The sequence below is a fragment of the Phoca vitulina genome, unplaced genomic scaffold (assembly GCF_004348235.1).
Source record: "Phoca vitulina isolate PV1807 unplaced genomic scaffold, GSC_HSeal_1.0 scaffold78, whole genome shotgun sequence".
Classification (NCBI taxonomy): Eukaryota; Metazoa; Chordata; class Mammalia; order Carnivora; family Phocidae; genus Phoca; species Phoca vitulina.
Window position 1 is genome coordinate 5,914,882 of NW_022589781.1, and position 19,503 is coordinate 5,934,384.

General features: G+C 38.1%; 1 protein-coding gene across 4 annotated transcripts in view; it reads left to right on the forward strand.

The window, feature by feature from the left end:
• LOC116625425 (protocadherin-15-like) overlaps window positions 1-19,503 on the forward strand; it is a 1,687,848-nt gene that overhangs the window by 1,171,688 nt on the left and 496,657 nt on the right. For all 4 annotated transcript variants that reach the window (XM_032393940.1, XM_032393941.1, XM_032393942.1 and 1 more), the window contains one exon: window positions 6,219-6,379. In XM_032393940.1, the coding sequence (XP_032249831.1) occupies window positions 6,219-6,379 (161 nt within the window). The remainder of the gene's footprint in view (window positions 1-6,218; window positions 6,380-19,503) is intronic.

Below are 19,503 nucleotides of genomic sequence, written 5' to 3' on the forward strand. Positions count from 1 at the left end.
GGTCTTGGATATGTGTTTATTAGCTACCCCACCTTGGCCAGGGCATTTCGGTGCTTGAGATAGGGAGATGTGGAGATACCAGAGGATCAGCTTCGTTTTCCTCATGGATGCATTAGGAAGAAAGGGCAGGCTCTCTTATAGTTTTAAAATTCTATGATTCTATTTTGAGTTGGATAAGTGACATATAAACAAAAACACGACTTCTACACAAAATTGAATAATACATTTACTTAATACTTTACTCGCAACAGAATACACACATTAGCAATTGTCTAAATGGCAAGGCATTTATATCAGTTTCTAAGAAAAAAGTTGAGGGTAGACGGGGAAAAAAAAAAAAAAAAACCCTCTTATTTCTAAAGTTTTTCTATGTCTGTGCCATGCTTGACAGATCACCTATCAAACACCGAATACCGTGAAGTAAAAATCACAAGTAAGTAAAAAGTATTGTTACTCAGAGTAAGTGAAGTGCACTCCAACAAAGCTACCCATTTTGCAATACTCTGTTCTCTCGATGTAAATAAAGTATACTTTGTAAAGACCAGTGTCACTTTGCAAAGCAGTATACTTGTAATTTCTGCACATTTTTGTCTCACCACTGTTGACTTGATTGGGGTCATTTTCCAACTTCAGCAGATGTTGCACATGGTTAATACATCCTTAATATGCAAACACAGCCCAATCAAGATTTACGTTTTTTATGAAATTGTTGAACACACATGTATTTATTTCCCTGTAGGAGTTTACCAAGTAGTGATCTAGCTACAATAAGAACATAGGCTTAGCTAGAATGTATCATTTATATAACTGTAGACCAAGAAGTGTGAAAAATCAAAGTGGAGAGACTACTTCCAGGGTTCCCTGGAAAGCGTCAACAAAGAATAAGATTTGAGCCTGAGAAGAGTTTTGCTTAGCCTGTTAATCTTGGAATCCAGATTTCACTCAATAGCAACTATATCATGGTCATACTTACTGGTTAACCTCACTGAAAAACTACAGATAACTTTATTGTCACTTTTTTATTTTCAAATTTATTTTAGTCAAATACTGTGCATTTGGGAGCTTTTTTTAATGTTTTCATTTGCAGGGAGTAACATGCAATAGATTGTTCTGGCTAGATGATGTATCTGAACATTCTGCCAATTGGCTTAAACTGGGGAAAGATTGTTGCAAGAGATTTTATGCAATCCATATTTGTTATATACCTTTGAATAATTAATTTTTATAGCAACAACTAGTGGGTTCTGGGCAGAGTGATTTTCTTTATTTTAATGTTTGGAATGAGCCCAAATAGTCAATTACTCTCTCTCCCTGTAGAACTTACTTTTTCAGCTTCATTGAATTAGGTTAATTAGGAAGGCAACGGACGCCCCCCCCATGCCACCTCCACAGCATTTTTAGAGAGTACTTCATTTGTGTTATAACTGCCTATTTAAAGAAGCAAATAACTTTCACAGGAAAAATATTAAATATCTAATTTTTATTTATACTATCTGTAGTATAAATATATATAGTTCATATAAATATAAATATATATGATGCAGTATAACATATTATAAATATTATATAAATATAATATCTATTTAGTTTTATGTGTATGTGTGTGTGTGTGTGTGTGTGTGTGTGTAGTTCCTATAATGTGAGTGTGTGTTTGTTTTTCGTTCCTATAGAAGCAAACGTGTGCTAAGGATGAGTAGAAAGTGTTCAATCTGAAGATCGCTACTAGTATGAATTCGTTAAATAACACCTTTTTGGCATCAAATCTAATCTGAGTTTCTATGAGAAAAATTGAATTGTCTGTGGTTAGGAAGTGGAAAGAGTGGGTACCACTCCCTAGTGATGGTGAGCCCGGACGGATTGCCCATCAGGTGGATGTAAGAGGTTCTCTCTACACTTTTGTCTACAGAGAACATTCTCTCTTTACCTTCTGACTTCCTAGAATGATTATTTGGGACTCAAATCTTTAAGTCCCTATAAATTCGTCCAGACTGCCGCCATGCCCATGCGTTGACCAAACATGATAACCCTAGCTTTGGGAAATAAACAGTAGACTTGGTTTGTAAAGAAGTCTGGGACATAAAATAAGTCATTTTACTTTAGCTTCAGGTGATTTCTCTTTCAAAATGGTGTTAATAACATCAACGATAGTAACCACAACGTAAACTTTTCAAGTCCTTATTCTGTACCAAGAACTGCCATCAGTACTTCATACCTATTGTCTAGTTCTGTCGTTACAACAACCCAACGGGCTCTTTTTTGATGCCACTTCCCTTATGCACACTGGTAAGTAGGGAATGGCATTGGTATAATGAGGAAATGATATTGATTCATAAGTTATTTTACAGTATACTTATGTTTTGAAATATTCTGGAAAAGCTCTCTTCATAGTTAAAAGGAAAGACTTAGCTATGTAAGAAGATCTTAAGAAAACTGAAAATCTACTGCAGCCCCCTTACTTAGTGCACGTAGAGCCCCTATTAGTGTCTACAACTGATAGACAATCTGCCCATCTGGAAAAGCTGTGGGTACAGGTGAAGCAATTGTAGAGTTATTTCTCTGACCTAAAATAATAAATTAATGAAGGTAGCTAAATACTGGATCAAGTTTTTAATATTGATGAAAAAAAAGTCTTTATTCGGAAGTAAATCACCCTCAATACCTACTCTTTTTTTTAAGATTTAGTTATTTATTTTGGAGAGAGAGAGAGAGAGAGAGCACGAGCAAGCCTGAACAAGTAGGCAGGAGGGGCAGAGGGAGACAGAGACAGAGAATCCTCAAGCAGACTCTTCACTGAGCTGAGCAAGGAGCTGCACATGGGGCTTGATCTCACGACCCTGAGATCATGACCTAAGCTGAAATCAAGAGTCAGACACTTAACTGACTGAGCCACCCAGGTGCCCCTAAATACCTACTCTTTGAAGGAAGAAGCACAAACCCCAATGTTAAACCCCATTGACTATGATGCTTGGTGGAAATACCATTAAATATTTAACTTTCTAGTATTTTTATTTTTATTTATTTATTTTTTTTACCATTTTAGTTTTGGTTAATGCTCTGGATACAAAAACACATGTTTTTTTTTCAGGTACATGCATATAGTATTACAGAAATATTTGTTCTGCTTTGGCCCTGATTTTGTAGCAAAGAGAAATTGCAGGTGAGTGGGGTTGAGTAGTCTACCCACATTCACATGGTTGGTAAGTGGTGGATCCAGGATTGGATTCTGTCAGTTCCAGGGCAAGCCCTCTCTTAACTTCTATGACATGAGTATTGAACTACGTTTAATTCCTTTTTCCTGATTACAACCATTTTTTATTATGACAGAAGGAAATTTTCACATAAGAGGAATCCTGTCTTGGGTACTGTCTTCTGCAAGACACGTGTCTTTTGGGTTAACACCTGTTGATTAATTGATCCCTTTATTTTCATGAAATATGTCTCTTCACCTCTAAGAATAGTCTTTGTTCTGGTTTACTCTCTGATAATAACAGAGCCGTCCAGCTTTCTTATTACTGTTGCATTGTGTAGCCTATCCTTTCATTTTTCATGTATCTGCGTCTTTGTATTTAAAATGGAGTCAGGGGTGGAAATGGATTTTCAACATCACATAGAGGAGGTGAAACAAAGTTTTACTGGAAAAGGAGGAAGATTGCAAAACAAGGGAGGAGCCAAAGCACTGTGCTCTCTCCAGATGCCCAGCATCATCTCAGGACACAGGCTGCCCAGGCTGGAAACACTGGACCTATGAGAAGTACAGTCCCCACTGCTGGCTGGCAGATGGACCCTCACTTGGCCTCAGCTGGGTGTCACCTGCCCTTCTGGAAGAAGGTGGAAGACGGGGCTCTCCAGGGAAGCCAGAGTGAACATCTCCTCCTTCTCCTCCTCCTCCTTCTTCTTTTAAAAAAATAAATAGTGCTCTTTGCATCATGTCTCCCTCAACTGTGCTCTGTTCTCTCTCTCTTCTCCAAAATTTTGGTCAAGGTAACATGGCTTATGAAAGTATGGAGAGATTTTTTTTTTTTTAAAGATTTTTGTTTATTTGAGAGAGAGACAGAGATAGAGAGAGAGAGAGCACTAGCGGGGTGGGGAGGGAGAAGCAGGCTTCCCACTGAGCAGGGAGCCCGATGCAGGGCTTGATCCCAGGACCCCGGGATCACAACCTGAGCCAAAGGCAGACGCTTAACGACTGAGCCACCCAGGCGCCCTGAAAGTATGGAGAGATTTTAGCGACTTGGAGGTGTATTCTGGTGAAAGAAAAACAAAGCTCTTCATTTTTTTGGTGCACTAGCCCTGGAAACCGTTCTTGCTGAGTTACGGTCATGGAAGAACACAGGGCTGAGGATGGAGCCAGAAAACATAGCTGGATCTTCTCCAGGAAAATTAAACATCATTAAACAAAGTATAAGTCCAGATATACTGTCTTAGTTTCACTGCGCTAATTGTCGTTAAGATAACGATGGCAAGTTCTCTGGTTATGATCCATTGGGACCCCGAGGGGGGGAAGGTCCCTGCCCCTCCCTCCGCATGTCTCAGGAAGCCTTCGGCTCCTGGTATAAGGCAGGGCTGAGTGGAGGTATGAGCGCTGCCAGCCGACCCGCTGCTGTACATTTCTGTATCTTTTTCTTCATCAGGAAATAGAAGCTCATTTAATTTCCTAATTACATATTGACTTACAAAATAATTTCTCAAAGGTTGGTGGTGTGACGTAATTGTAAACAAGTGTGTACTCGAGCCTTGAACATATTCCCAGGTCAGAAAATACCACCATTGTCTGAATGTACTTTTGGATATATTATCTGTAGGGAATCTAGTTGCCATTTCTATGAAAAATAGAAGGATCAGTTTCACTCTGTATTTACAGGCATGTGTACCAATATGTGAATAAAGTAGGAGATAATCTGCCATTCAGAAATGTGTGTGTGTGAGAGAGTATGTGTTTAAACATTATTCAGATTTATTGCTACAAAAAGGTGGTTCCTTTCAACATTCCCCAGGCTGATAAAGCTCATTGATAATACTATTAGAAACAAAAATAGTATAGCTTTTATTATTATTAATTACTATTTGCTGAGAAAATCTTCCAAAGAGACCCCCACCCTTTTATTTGTGACGATGCAATGATATAACATATAGGCCAGTTCCATGCCTTAAGAAAATGCAGCAGATACGTTTTGCATTGTTATTCAAGCTAGATTTATATTTATGGATTATCTATATATTCTTGTATGTTATCCTAAGGCAATGAGTTCTCTAGATATATGCCATTTATTCTAATGTCTTTAGGAGGGTACATTTTTATTTGCATAGCCCCATCTCTTCTCGATGCCATAATTTTAATAAAATGGATCGGCTGAAAATGATTGCCCTAAGCTATAGTGCATTGTTTGGCAGAAGGATTGTTGTTGTATGGGGGGGGGGATGGGATTTGAATCGCATCAGTTCTGTTTGCATCCAACTTGCAAAATGCATGGAATTTTTAACAAAATAGGAAAGATTCGAGATGTGCTGTCTTTTCAACTCACTCAACAAATGTCTACAATTTAGCCTGCTACAAAGATAGTAAGAAAGCAAGCACCGAAATGTTCCATTGGAATAGTGTGTTGTTCTGGTCAAGTACCCCAGATGTGTCTGCAAGAAGAATGAAGTCTGTCTTGTGTCTGCACACTAGTTTTGTCTTTCACATTAAGATTTATGTTTTATGGATTTGCTCCAAGATAAAAAAAGAAAGAAGCAGTTCTCACTGTGGAAGACCTTGCTACTTCTTTATCTCTTCCTTTTCTTCCTTTCTCTTATTTTCAGGCTATCTCTTTTCATATCAGAAGTCTTACTGAGGGAACTGAAGTATCATTCTCTGTGTCTCAGGCATTTCCTTTTGTTTGGGGTGAAACCCAGTGATCACACCTGTGAGGAGTGATGGACAGGGAGGGGAACAGATTGAAGTTGTCAAAAGGGAAACAAGAAATAGATGATGAAACTCACCAAGTGGTTGAATCTCTCCCCGCCACCCTCATCTCCCAAAAATACCATTTATAAATAGTGGAATAAAGGTTATTCTCGCCTTTTGGGGACAGGGCATTTTCTATATCATTCCAGATATAACATTGAATATTTTCTGGTTGAAAACGGATTTGCCAGTCAGCTGGGTTTTAAGCATACGATCTTGCTCAAGAATCCGTACGAGTAGCATATGTTTTCAAATAACTGTCTTTGGCCCGCAGGTACGATTCTGGTGGATAACATGCTGATCAAAGGGACTGCTGGAGGACCAGACCCCACCATCGAACTTTCCTTAAAGGACAACGTGGATTATTGGGTGTTGCTGGACCCTGTTCAGCAAATGCTCTTCCTGAACAGCACGGGCAGAGTTCTGGATAGAGACGTTAGTGACTCTTTTTTCCTTTGTCCCCGTGTCACAACCTATTTGGTATAAATAGCTGCATGTGTTTGTTGATAGGGTATCAAACTTTCTCTGTAGAATTTGACATGATTTTCTGTGCTTATCAACAAAAAACATTTTTTTTAACTCCCGGAAGGAAGAATAAGGAGGGAAGGGGCCGTCTGTGTCTGAGAGAGCCATTGTATTTTCCCCTGACATCCAGGAACAAGGTGAGGGTAGAGTGCCCCGACCAGGGGATGGTGGGTCTGGGAGAGTAGGAGAAGCAGGGCGAGGGTCTGGGAGTACAGCTTGGGTGACTCGAGGACACAGTGTGTTGGGCTGAGCACAGAAGGTGCTCTCACAAGGAGCAAGCATGGGGTGAGGGATGAGTGTGTGGCGGTGTGCTTCGTGGGCTGGAAAGACATTAAGAGAAGGAGAAGGCGAGTTTCCTGGCACTGCGCCAGTCCAGCGGTGGCACATGACCTAGGTATTAAGGCAGCATAACCTAGGTATTCTGTTTTGAAGAACAGCTAAATGACCAAAGTTGTTGAATGTCTCACTTCTGAAGAAGTTGAAAGACTTGAGTAGATTTATGTGGTTTTCCAACGTCACTCTGTTGTTACTTCTTTGCATTCCAGCCTTGAGTGCAGAGAAGCCTCTGAGAGTGTGTGTGTGTGTGTGTGCGTGTGCATGCGTGTGTGTGCATGTGTGTGTGTGTGCATGTGTGTGCGTGTGTGTGGCGGGGGGGTGTTATAACAGCAATTGTACAGGACCTTGGGAGTACATCCCAACATGCCTACTTCCAAATTTCCAGGTTATGAAATCCAAATGTCAGACATTCAGCTTGGTGAACCTGAGTCTCTCAGATTTATGACCCACTTTGCAGTGTGGTGTGGGGTGGAGGACCCCTCATTCATCTCACATCTAAAATTCAGATTCTCTCAGAGCTTTGTGGTGAGGCGGGCGGGGCACAGGACTCTCCCACCAGGACGGGCTGTCTTTGTCCTCTTGGGGGGCTGCAGTGCTGCTGATGGAGCTGTGTTTGCGGATGGGGACAGTGGGCAGGGTGGAGAGGAGGAGTGGGACTGTCAGGGTCCACGGAGGGGAAGAAGTCCGCCTCGATGCTGCCCCACCGCCCCCCACTCACTGTGTCCTTCCATCACAGCACATTCTTTCTACCCCACACTTCACAATTCGGACTGGGCGCCTAGAAGGTGTAAAAGGGAAAAAGGACAGTTGTTATCTTGTCTTGGCTTAATTTATCTTCTAAGTCTTCAGTTTTGTGAGAGCAGTCTGGATAACGGGCCAGACTGGAATGCTGCAAGAACGCCCCCAGCTGCATTACCTACAGGCATCCTGTACTGGCCGTAATTAGGGACATTCAGATCCAAGTCCCATGCATTTTATAATGCAACCTGCTAGCAGAATTAGAGAATATTTCTCTCTTTTAGACCACTGTTATTTTATATCGTTTCCTTTTCGTAACTTAATAGCTAATTATAATAATTTACTGTTTTGCTGGAAAATCATTGTCTTTTGAAAACATTTTTGTTTCATTTCATATTAAAAGCACAAGTTCTTGGTCTGAATTATGAGGAGAAAGCAATGATATCCTTCAGTATAAATAAACTGTGTTCTGTGTCTCCAACCTAAAACATTATTTTAATTACTTACCAAAAATTATCTTTACTTTGAAAGATAAGTATCTGCTTCCCTCGTATTATTATTATTTTTTATTTCTGATAAGGGCAGCATTTATCGGACATAAGCAAAACTGAAACAGTACCATGGGAATACACTTAACATGGTTTGACTTGAAGGTAATAACTACAAACAATATGCATAAGTATCACTTAAAGAATCATCTGGGCTGTTTTTTTTTTTTTTTTTAAACACAATAATCAAAACTAATTTCCTTCTACTTAAAATATTCTTTTCAATTAGGAATGCTATGGTCAAGTTAAACTTGCCAAGATATTTTGTAAATTAAACTGTTGTCAGTGGACACCTACCTGAATTATCTAAAGATGCTGTAGACAAGGACATCTAAAGGATATTAATTGTGAAGTGAATATTGTAGAGGAAAATTTATAAATAAAAAGCCAAACACAGGCTCACATATGTGCAGGATATTGAGTTGGCAAACACAGTCGTTGACATCACCGGAAGACAGTACTAAAGAGATGATGAGAGTTCATATGAGCTCAAGGCAAGACTCAACTAGACGCAGAATGCACCTCAAATATAGTAGTTTTCAGAGTTTTCTGATTACAGATGCTTTGCAGAATCATTGGATTTTAGAGGTGGAAGGAATCTTAAAGTTTTGCTAATTATTTTTTTTTTCATATATCTACTGTGTGATACATTTAGACATAGCCAGTCTAACATTTAGCACTTGTCTATGGGGAAATGAGAACAGTAAAGCAATGGGGGTGATTTTTTATCTGTCTCCATAGCTAAGTGTACTCATCCTATACTGATATGATGCCCTTTTTGCATGTTTTTAATTTTATGCAGTCTTGTAGATGATAGATGGCTTTTGCTTTATAAGTCTTTCTTTAAAAAAAAAGTCTTTCTTAAAGACATAAAAGGTTATCTATCTTCTGTTAGCCTTCCGTGATTTTTGTTTGCTTGTTGTTTTGTTGTGTATCGTTGTTGTTGTATATTTTGCTAGCCTGCTGCTCTCATGTACTCTGTTTAGGTGAAGAATGTCTAAGTCCACTCAGCTAATTAACTAAGAAGGCATGCTGCTGAATAGTTGGGTTTTGGTGTCAGGGGATTCCTCTTGGATAAATGTGTGAGCTGGATTTAAGCAAAGAGTTACAAGTCTAAGTATAAACATAGTAAAAGGAGTAGCGTAGCAGAAGTCAGAAGCATAAGAAGAATAAAAGTAACAGTGCATGGTGTGGACTTGCTAGCCGGCAAAGGGGGCCATCAAGCTAGAGTGACAATAAAAGTGGAAAAAACAGTTTGATGTCAAGAAACTGCCAAATCTCTATAACATATCAGGAATGAATTGCGTCATTAAGAAATACGTACTCAGAGGCTCACCTAATTGCTCTTTACCAGTACTAAATTTCCACAAATCAAGGAAATAATGATACTAGGCTGAAATCCGCTCTTTGATGGATGGATTTGTTGGTCAGTCTTCATTTTTGGGAGGGGGGAGCACTTGCTCAGGATTCTGATCAAATCAATGGACTCATTTCCCAAGAAAAAGTTTATTTGCTCATGAATAAATTAGGTGCCTTCAAATTCAAGAATTTGACTAACTGCGAAGGTTACATAGACCCCAGGTTACAGATCTTGCCTTGGATAAAGTATCGTCTTACTTTTCTTACTCCCAAATTGTTAGAGAATCTTGCATCTCAAAATCAGGAATTGTAAAGGGAACCAAGAGAAGGAATGATTATTTACTGCGTATGTACTCTTATATCCCGTCCGACTGGAGTAACTTGCTGTAGTCTTAATGTTTCCCTCGCTATTTCCCTAGCTATTAGATGTCTGCCACATTTCCCTTAATAGAAAGTGATCTCCATGTGCCTGGGAAAAGATAAATCTCAATGTAACCTCTTACTTCAGTGCAGTTTACCATGTCCTGCATTAACCTTTGAATTTTTTAAATTCTTGTGAATTGCTCTCTCTGATGCCACAGTGCTTTCAGGGCTTTATTCATCAGTCTAAAGGCTTTTATTCTGAAAATTCTTAACCCAGCGCCCATCTGTTTTATATGAAGCATAGACTGTTCCTACTAGGAGATGAGCGCGGAAAATCAGTGTGTTTAGCCCAAATCTAATCACAACTGGAAATTTCAATTTTACTTAATTATAAAATAACATATGCTTATGGTGCACATATCAGAAAAAGCACATGTACAAACATTGCTTTTCCATCTAAAGAAAATATTTAATATTTATCCTGCTGTGTATTATTTCAAGCATATGTGTGTGTGTATACATATGTATATATAAGCATGTGTCTTTATATCATACTGTATATAATGCATTCAGCCTGCTTTTTTAAATTATTTATTTATTTTAGAGAGAGAGAGAGCACGGAGGGGTGGGGCAGAGGGAGAGGGAGAGAGAGAATCTCAAGCAGACTCCCTGATGAGTGCGGAGCTCAATGCGGGGCTCACACTCAAGACCCCAAGATCACAACCTTAGCTAAAACCGAGTTGGACCCTCATCTGACTGAGCCACCAGGTGCCCCTTTTCAGCCTGCTTTTTAAATGTGATTTGTAATATACATCTTTCTTTGTGAATGAATGTATATATAATTGTTTTTAATGGCTGCATAGCATTTTACTGGATGAATAAATTGAGATTATTTTTCAAAACAATCTCCTATTTTGGACATCAAGTCTTTTTGCAATTCTTGATGGTTCTCTTTTCCTGTGGTGTCTTTGTCTAGTTTTGGTATCAGGGTAATGTGTCAACATACAGTGAGTTTAGAAGAGTTCCTTCTATTTTTGGAAGAGTTTGAGAAGGATTGGTATTCATTCAAATGTTTGGTAGGATGGACCAGTGAAGCCATCTGGTCCTGGACTTCTCTTTGTTGGGAGGTTTTTGATGACTGATTCTATCTCCTTGCTAGTAATCATTCTGTTCAGATTTTCTGTTTCTTCATGATTCAGTCCTGTTAGGTTTGTATTTCTAGGAATCTGTCCGTTTCTTGCAGTCTTGTCCAGTTTGTTGACATCTTATTATTCATAGTAGTCTCTTATGATCCTTTGTATTTCTGAGGTATCAGATGTGATATCTCCTTCTTGTTTCTAATTGTATTTATCTGAGTTCTCTCTTTCTCTCCTTTTTTTTTTTTTTTTTCTTGCTGTGTCCAGCTAAGGGTTGGCCAATTTTGTTAATCTTTTCAAAGAAAGCTTTTAGTTTTGTTGACCTTTTCTGTTATCTCTCTTATTCTCTATTTCATTTATTTCTGGTCTGATCTTTGTTATTTTCTCTCTGATACTAACTTTGGGTTTCATCTGTTCTTTTTCTAGCTCGTTGAGGTGTAAAGTTAGATTATTTGAGATTTTTCTGGTCTATTGATGTAGACATCCCTATGAACTTCCCTTTTAGAACTCCTTTTCCTACATCTTCTAAATTGAGTACATTATATTTCAATTTTCAGTTGTCTCACGGTATTTTTTTTAATACCTCTTTTTATTCTTTCTTTGGCCCATTGGTTATTTAGTAGCATGTACTTTAATCTCCATGTGCTTGTGAATTTTCCAGTTTTCTTCTTATAATTGATTTCTAGTTTCATACCATTGTGGTTGGAAAAGACACTTGATATGATTTCAACATTCTTGAATTTATTAAGGCTTTCTTTGTGGCCTCCCATATGATTGGTCATGGAGAATGTTCCATGGGCACTTGAGAAGAAGTATATTCTGCTGCTTTTGAATAGAATGTTCTGTATGTGTGTCTAACTCCATCTGGTCTAATGCGTTGTTCAAGGCCGATGTTTCCTTATTGATTTTCTGTCTGAATGATCTATGTGTTGATGTAAGTGGGGCATTAAAGTCCTCCACTATTATTGTATTGCTGTCTGTCTCTCCCCTTAGTTCTGTTAATATTTACTTTATATATTTAGGTGCTCCTATGTTATGTGCATAAGTGTTTACAAATGTTATATCCTCTCACTGGAGGACCTCTTTATCATTATGTAATGTCTTTCTTTGTTTCTTATTACAGTCTATGTTTTGGAATCTTTTTCTTTTTCTCTGGTATAAATATACCTACCTCTGCATTCTCTTAGTTTCCTGACATGCATTTCTTTGAGTGGTTGCCAACATTCTTTGAGTTGTTCATTTTATGAATATAATGAATCATGACAAAAAATGTGAATGCTCTGAATAGCAAAACAGAGTCAGTAATCACGGTTTGACCCTAATAACAGCTGCCAAAACTCCATATTATTGTCACCAGGGTAGAATTTATTTTAGTACTTCTTAGGGGAAAATTGCCCTGGAAATATTTTGTGAGTGGAATTTTTTTTCACTGTGCTTTTCAAATACAATGATGCTTTTCTAAGTGTCTTAGCCCATTTGGGCTGCTATAATGAAATACCACAGACTGGATGGTTTAGAAACAACAGAAATTTATTTCTTGTAGTTCCAAAGGCTGAGTTTATGAAACCAGCAAGGTCAAGGGAGAGTCCTCTCCAGATTGCAGACTTCTTATACTCTCACATGGTGGAAAAGGACCGGGATGCTCTCTGATGCCTCTTTTATAAGGGTGTTAATCTCATCACCTAATCAACTGATTCATGTTGTTAAAGGGGAATAAGAAGTAGAGGATGAAATTCACCAGGTGTTAGAATTTCTGCCTCTTACCCTCATCTCCCCAAAATATATTTTATAAGTAGCATAATAAAGGGATGTTTGCCCTTTTGAAGCAGTACATTTTTAAATCATGCCTGAAGTTGAATGTTTTCTGCATTGAAACCTATGTGCCAGTCAGCTGAAGGCCCTACCTCCTAATACCATCTTACTGGGCGTTAGAATTTCCACATGTCAATTTTAAAGGGACAGAACATTCAGACCATTGCATAGGAATATTCTGATTTTACTCAAAGTTCTTTGGCTTATAAGGAAGGCACAAAAATGCCTCCAAATGAGCTCAAGTCAATGGGTGAAGAGTATTAAGAATATCACCATAGAAATGAAAAATAATTCGATTTTAGCGATATTGCAAATTTATCAGGGACAGAGGAAACTACCTATTCTTGGACCACGTGATCTCTAATCTCTACATTTCTCTGTGTATGTGTTGAGTTTTCTTCTTCCCGCAGATCAGGTTCCTTTGTGTACTTATAATTTTGTCCACCCATTTCTTTGGCTGTATGTAGCTTTGGCTCTTATTGATGTCCACCCCATTGCACCAGCTCCCTGTAAGCTTTTAATGTGGACTGACCACAGGCACTGTGTCTTTTCTAACTGATGAGAGAGAGCACCTCAATACTCACCGGCTTGACTCAGAGACAGGGAGAAGGGCTTGGCCACATGGTAGATCCACGTTCATTTCCACCTGTTCTTTCTTCAGTGGTTGGGGAAAGTGTGTTTCCCAGAGAAGGAATTTTAATCATGTTTTCTGTACTTTGTTCATTGAGGCCATAAACCATCTCTTAGTGGAAATGTTCAAACAGTTATTGCTGCATAGAACTAAATGAAAATTTAATGTAAAAAAATATTTTTAAGATTCAATGTTAAGAAATAAGTAAAATAACAAATGATCTTTATGGAAATTTCTGAGGATTAAAATAAAATGTAAAGCTTCTCAAGCTTCCAATATTTGCATTTAACTAGAAAACTTCTATATGACAGTGTATACATAGGAGCTTTTGACAGTTTTCAAGCTTAGTCCATAAGTCTTGCCCTGATGGTCACTATTTTTGTATTCCCTATTTTTATTTCTATTTACTGAAGTTCCATAGATTTCCTTCAGGAAAAAGAGAAAGGCAGAGAGAGGGAGAATGTGAAAGTGTAAAATGAAGAGTTATGAATGATAAAACAACCAAAATATGTTGTCTGGCATGAAAAGTAGGTCTCAGTGATGAGGGAGCATCATATGAGATGTTTGAAATCCAAATGAGTGTCTCACTTGACCAGTATCCCCTGTCACTATTGGGCATGGGATAGTAATGGTCATAATGACATTGATAATTAAAACAATAATAGAAAAAAAAAATATGATTCTGGCATAGTCCTATTACACTTATTGAAAAACTCTGGGCAAACTCTTAAAAGCTTTGAACAGAGAGAAATCATGTTCATGGAAATCCCAAACATCTTACCTTCTCATCTTCCAGACCCTAAGTTAGTAGCTGCACATTGCACTTTGACTCTTGGCCCCCGGCCAGTGTCCATGTCACCACCGAGCTGCCCACGTTCCCTCCCACGGCCTGCTGGCCTCCACGGCCAACAGCATAGCTGCCTCTCGGTCCTCGCTTGGACTTTGGGACAATCTCCTAATAGTCCTCTCACCATATGTCATGATTCAACCTGTTGTACATTCAGTGCCCCACACACATTTCTGATCTTGTCAGTAGATGCCTACTCTTTTATTATTTTTATTATTTTTTAAAGATTTATTTATTTATTTGAGAGAGAAAGAGAGAGTGGGTAGAGAGGCAGAGGGAGAGAAACTCAAGTAGACTCCGTGCTGAGTGCAGAGCCCGACATGGGGCTCCATCCCACGACCCTGAGATCAGACCTGAGCTGAAACCAAGAGTGGAGGCTTCACTGTCTGCACCAGCCAGGGATCCCCTCCCTGGTACTCTTTTAAATCTATGCTTAGAAACTACCTTTACCCTCTGCCATCAGTTGAATGCCATCTACTACCAAGAAATGCCTTAAATGCCACTTTCTATGTAAAAGACTTCTTCATGTTACACTGGTATGTAGTTTCGTGCTCTAAATTCTAAAACACTCAAAACTTCTTGACTTGCTTTATATTTATATTTATGTCATACCAGTTTTATGGGATTTGCTTACCTCACAAGGTCTGCATATTAATCCCAAACCACACTGAATTTTGAATTTAATAAATACAATTAAATAGACCAAATGTCCTTAATAGTTGCTTATGAAAAATTTCTCTAAATATTACATTATCCTAATTATATTTTCAAATTGGTACTTTCTTCTTTAGGCAACTTATGTCAATACATCATTTATTATGAAACTTTAATTTGTGAGGGACACTCATAATTCTGACAAGCCATTTCCTTTAAGTTTGTTTCATTATCTAAAACTAATTTCTACAACATACTGTGTCTTACTTCCTTTCACTGTCTTCCACTTGATTTGTGAAATAATGAAGATTTTTCATTTTGTAAAGGTAGTAAGTACATAGGAAGACAAATCATGACAAAATCCTTTCATTCCTATGAGGATTGAATAAAGTTGGCCTTTGCTTTAGGAAAAATAAAATCAAGTCTTACACGGGTTGGCTAAAAATCTGTTTTCACTTTAAACCAGAAGGCCTCCAAATAACATGATTTCTTGAGAAAACTCAGTTCCCCTTGGATTAAAGATGAAAGCTGTAGTCAGCACTGTTCACATCAGTAAATTTCTTATAAAAACCTTACTTTGCATGTTAAATCCTTTTTATTTTTAAGATTTTTATTTATTTATTTGACAGAGAGAGAGACAGCGAGAGAGGGAACACAAGCAGGGGGAGTGGGAGAGGGAGAAGCAGTCTTCCCGCTGAGCAGGGAGCCCAATGTGGGGCTCGATCCCAGGACACGGGGATCATGACCTGAGCCAAAGGCAGACGCTTAACCGACTGAGCCACCCAGGCACCCCTGCATGTTAAATCCTAAGTGATTGTCTGAAAAACTCATAATAAAATTTTTAATTTTTGTCTTCTTTCAAATTACAAAATTCATACATATTCATTGGAAAATTTTCTTTCCTTACTTTCTACTTTCAGACATACTCTTCAGAGATAATGTCCATCTACTGTTGGTATATAACATTTCAAAACCTTATGAAACCATATCAAAACCTAAGCATATCGAGACCCATACCCACATGTATGCTAACATACTTACATGCATTCAGATATTATGTTAAACATTCATTTTTAAAGTGGGAGAGTAGTAGGCATGTCTAGGTATATATGAAAGATAGTTGTTTTAAGTAATTAGCCCAAAACAATTTATACACAGGTTGTTTTTTTTTTTTTTTTCTTCTTCTTCTTCTTTATGTATGAAGCAATGTAAGAGAATTAGGGAAGATAAAACTGCCAGGACTTATTTTTGCCACCAGGTATGAAAGATAACCCCAAATTTCCCTATCAGATTCCTAAGCATTTTGTAGTCCCTAAACTCTCACTGACTTGTAGAACTGCACTTGATATATTTATGACCTTCTTATACAGCAGAATAGAATCCATTCCAAGGCGAGATTATAACGTGTGTTATATATGAGCTGCAGGGAATTCTAGCCTTCAACGCGATTCTTTATGGTTGGAATTTATTGCAAGCTAAGGCCTATCCACGCGACTCACAGTTGCACAGGGAGCTAAAGCTGAGAGGGGCCAGAGTTCCAAGTGACCCGTTATGTCTGATTTATGGGCACGTCGCAGGACTAAGTAGGGGCTCAGTGCCCAGAGAGTTTGATTCCCTTCTTGCAAAGATTGTGACCTCTCTTTCCCAGAGCTACCACCTTCCCACTCAGTATAGCGCTAGAAGTTGAGAGGAACTGCTTTTATAGGTCTCTTGTAATGTTTAGGAGATAAATAACTTTAGAAGAACTTAATTCACCTGTCTTCTAAGGGGTGCAAAGGGCTAACAGTACAAGTATTTGTTTTTTGTTTTATTTTGTTTTTTGTAGTTTTGATAGTTTTGGGGGGGGTTGTGGGTTTTTTTGTTTTTTGTTTTGTTTTGTTTTTTGTATTTGTGATGGGTTTTTGTGGGGGTTTTGTGGGGTTTTTTGCTGTTTTTGTTTTGTTTTGTTTTACTTTACAATTGAAATATGCAGAAATTTCCTTAAAAATCTATTAAAGAAAACATTTTCAAACTCATAGTAAAAATGGAGAGACCTAATCTTTTTAAATGATCTTTTTGCCTCAAGGTTGCAGATTTTCAGTGATGGGCTTGCTTTATAAGATAGTCCATTCTATTCTGTGCTGCTCTGGATTAATATAAACTCTCTACTTATATTGAAGAAAAAAAAAGCTTTGTGATATTTTTTATTCATTGTTGTTATTTCTGCTCTCTGAGACTGCAATAAATCAGCTAATAGATCTTTTCAAAATAACCATTCAGATGTCTGGTGCATCTTGCATTTTTTAGCTTAAATATCCTCAGTTTTTTTTTTTTTTTTTTAAAGATTTTATTTATTTATTTGACAGAGAGACACAGCGAGAGAGGGAACACAAGCAGGGGGAGTGGGAGAGGGAGAAGCAGGCTTCCCACTGAGCAGGGAGCCCGATGCGGGGCTCGATCCCAGGACCCTGGGATCATGACCTGAGCCGAAGGCAGACGCTTAACAACTGAGCCACCCAGGCGCCCCAATATCCTCAGTTTTTATCATACTTTCTCAAGGTGTTCAGACTTCACATACTGTCTGCCCATAAAATGGTGCTAAATATAGTCCACCTATCACTGCATCTGATATTATTAATGAATATGAAGTTTGTATTACTGCCCCAGCAGTCCGTTTACAGTGTTGGTGTGCAAACCCATCTTTTACTCATCAAAATGTCACAATTATGTTTTCACGTTAATGTTCGTAGCCATTTATTATTGTACATGGGTAATTAAGGGTTTTTTTTTTTTTTTGTCCTGATACCAATGAGGTGAATTAAATTTATTATTGTAAAAATATATCATTATATAACCTGGCATTCTGACTTATTAAAATGATTTTGAATGTTGCCTTTCATCATTAAATGTATGATATATCCTTCTCAGCTTTGTGACATTCACAGATTTTTAATGCCTTCATTTATGTCAGTAATTAAAAGGGAAATGTGGTATATATTAGAACACAGAGCTATATGACCCTTCACCAGATACCTTCCTGCATATGTTAATGATTCTTAAATTTATTCTCTCTAGGTACATTTATTCAGTCAGGTACAAATAAAGTTACTTTTTCTTTCCTGGCTGTAAAAATTACCTTGAGATTCAGCAAAGTTTGCTTCAGTTTAGATATAGTCTCTACAGCATTCTTCTCACTTAGAAATGCGGCCTAATGACATTTTTAATGAACCTATCTTAGCCTCCGGGGATCATTGCTGTGTCCTTAAATCAGTTTCAATCCAAATATTTAATAAGTTATTTCATAATCCAAGATTATCAGTTTGTATTTTATAAATTCCATGTATTTTGCTTTCTTGGGAATTTAACTTTTTATAAATAAAAAAATCACATCTGCTAGCTGTGCCTGGCACAGGGTAACCTTGGGTGATACTTACAGTGATCCTCTCATATTGGTGTTTTTATCCCTATTTGTAGAGAGGAGCAAGCTAAGCGCTGAGAGATTTTGCCCCGAGTGTATTGTTAGTAGGTCACCATAACTGGCCGGAAGCCGCGTAGTCTGACGTGAGGAGTGCACAATTATCTACTCAGGCACAGTATGGTTACTGGGCAGACAGCCTTAGTCATGACAACACCACACTCCAGGCTTCAAGGACCTCCCAGCCAGTGAAGGGAGGTGGACTGAAATCAATATGTAAAATGAGTGATATGCCAAGAGGCAGGGGAGAAATGCAATAAAGAAAAATAAACAGTGAGGGGAGAAGTTGGAAGGAGAGAGCCGACTGGGGACCTTGTCTTTCAGACGGGTGGCCAGAATACGTCATTCTGATAAAAGGATGTCTTTAGAGGGAAAATTTTGGAAGCTTGAAGAAGATTTAAAAACGCTAAGGGAATATTTTGTAGCATTAAACACTTTGACTAAGGGTCAAAGAGATGTAGTTTTGCATCCCAATTCTGAAACCTCTTTGCCGTGCGACCTGAGTTAATAAGTACCCTTTGGAAGACAATTTTCACCTTCAGGAATTCATCATTAAAAAGGGGGCAAGTGGGCACATATTTATGTACAGATTATTTATTGAAATATGGTTTATAATGATAAAAATTGACAGCATAGAACATCTTATCAGTTTGTACTAAGATAAATTATGCTATAGACTCATGATGGAGTACCGTTAAATCATGTGATACCGCATCATAGTATATACCAAAATGCTGTAATAAATCTGTATTTACAAACATGGGATGATTCACCGTGCGTGTGTGTGTGTGTGTGTGTGTGTGTGTGTGTGTGTGTAATACGTGTATATTTAGAAAAAGAAAGATTAGCAAATAAGCATTTAAATATATAGAACGGGTAAGTTTGGTTGGATTGTGAACAGATTCTTCTTTTGATTACATTTTAATTGTTATCGGCTATAAACCTATATTTTAGCAAAAGTGTAAATGAGCATACATAGTATGCAGCCCCTCTTCCCCAAGGATTTTATCATTAACACATCGTTTTTACGGATTGCAAGTTCATATCATTGTTTTTTTTACCTTCTGGAGGGACAGACTCCGTTCTTTCCCTCCATCTCTGCACTGGTTCTGTGATTGTGCTCATCACTGATCCTCCGGTGGTCCACATGCTTGTC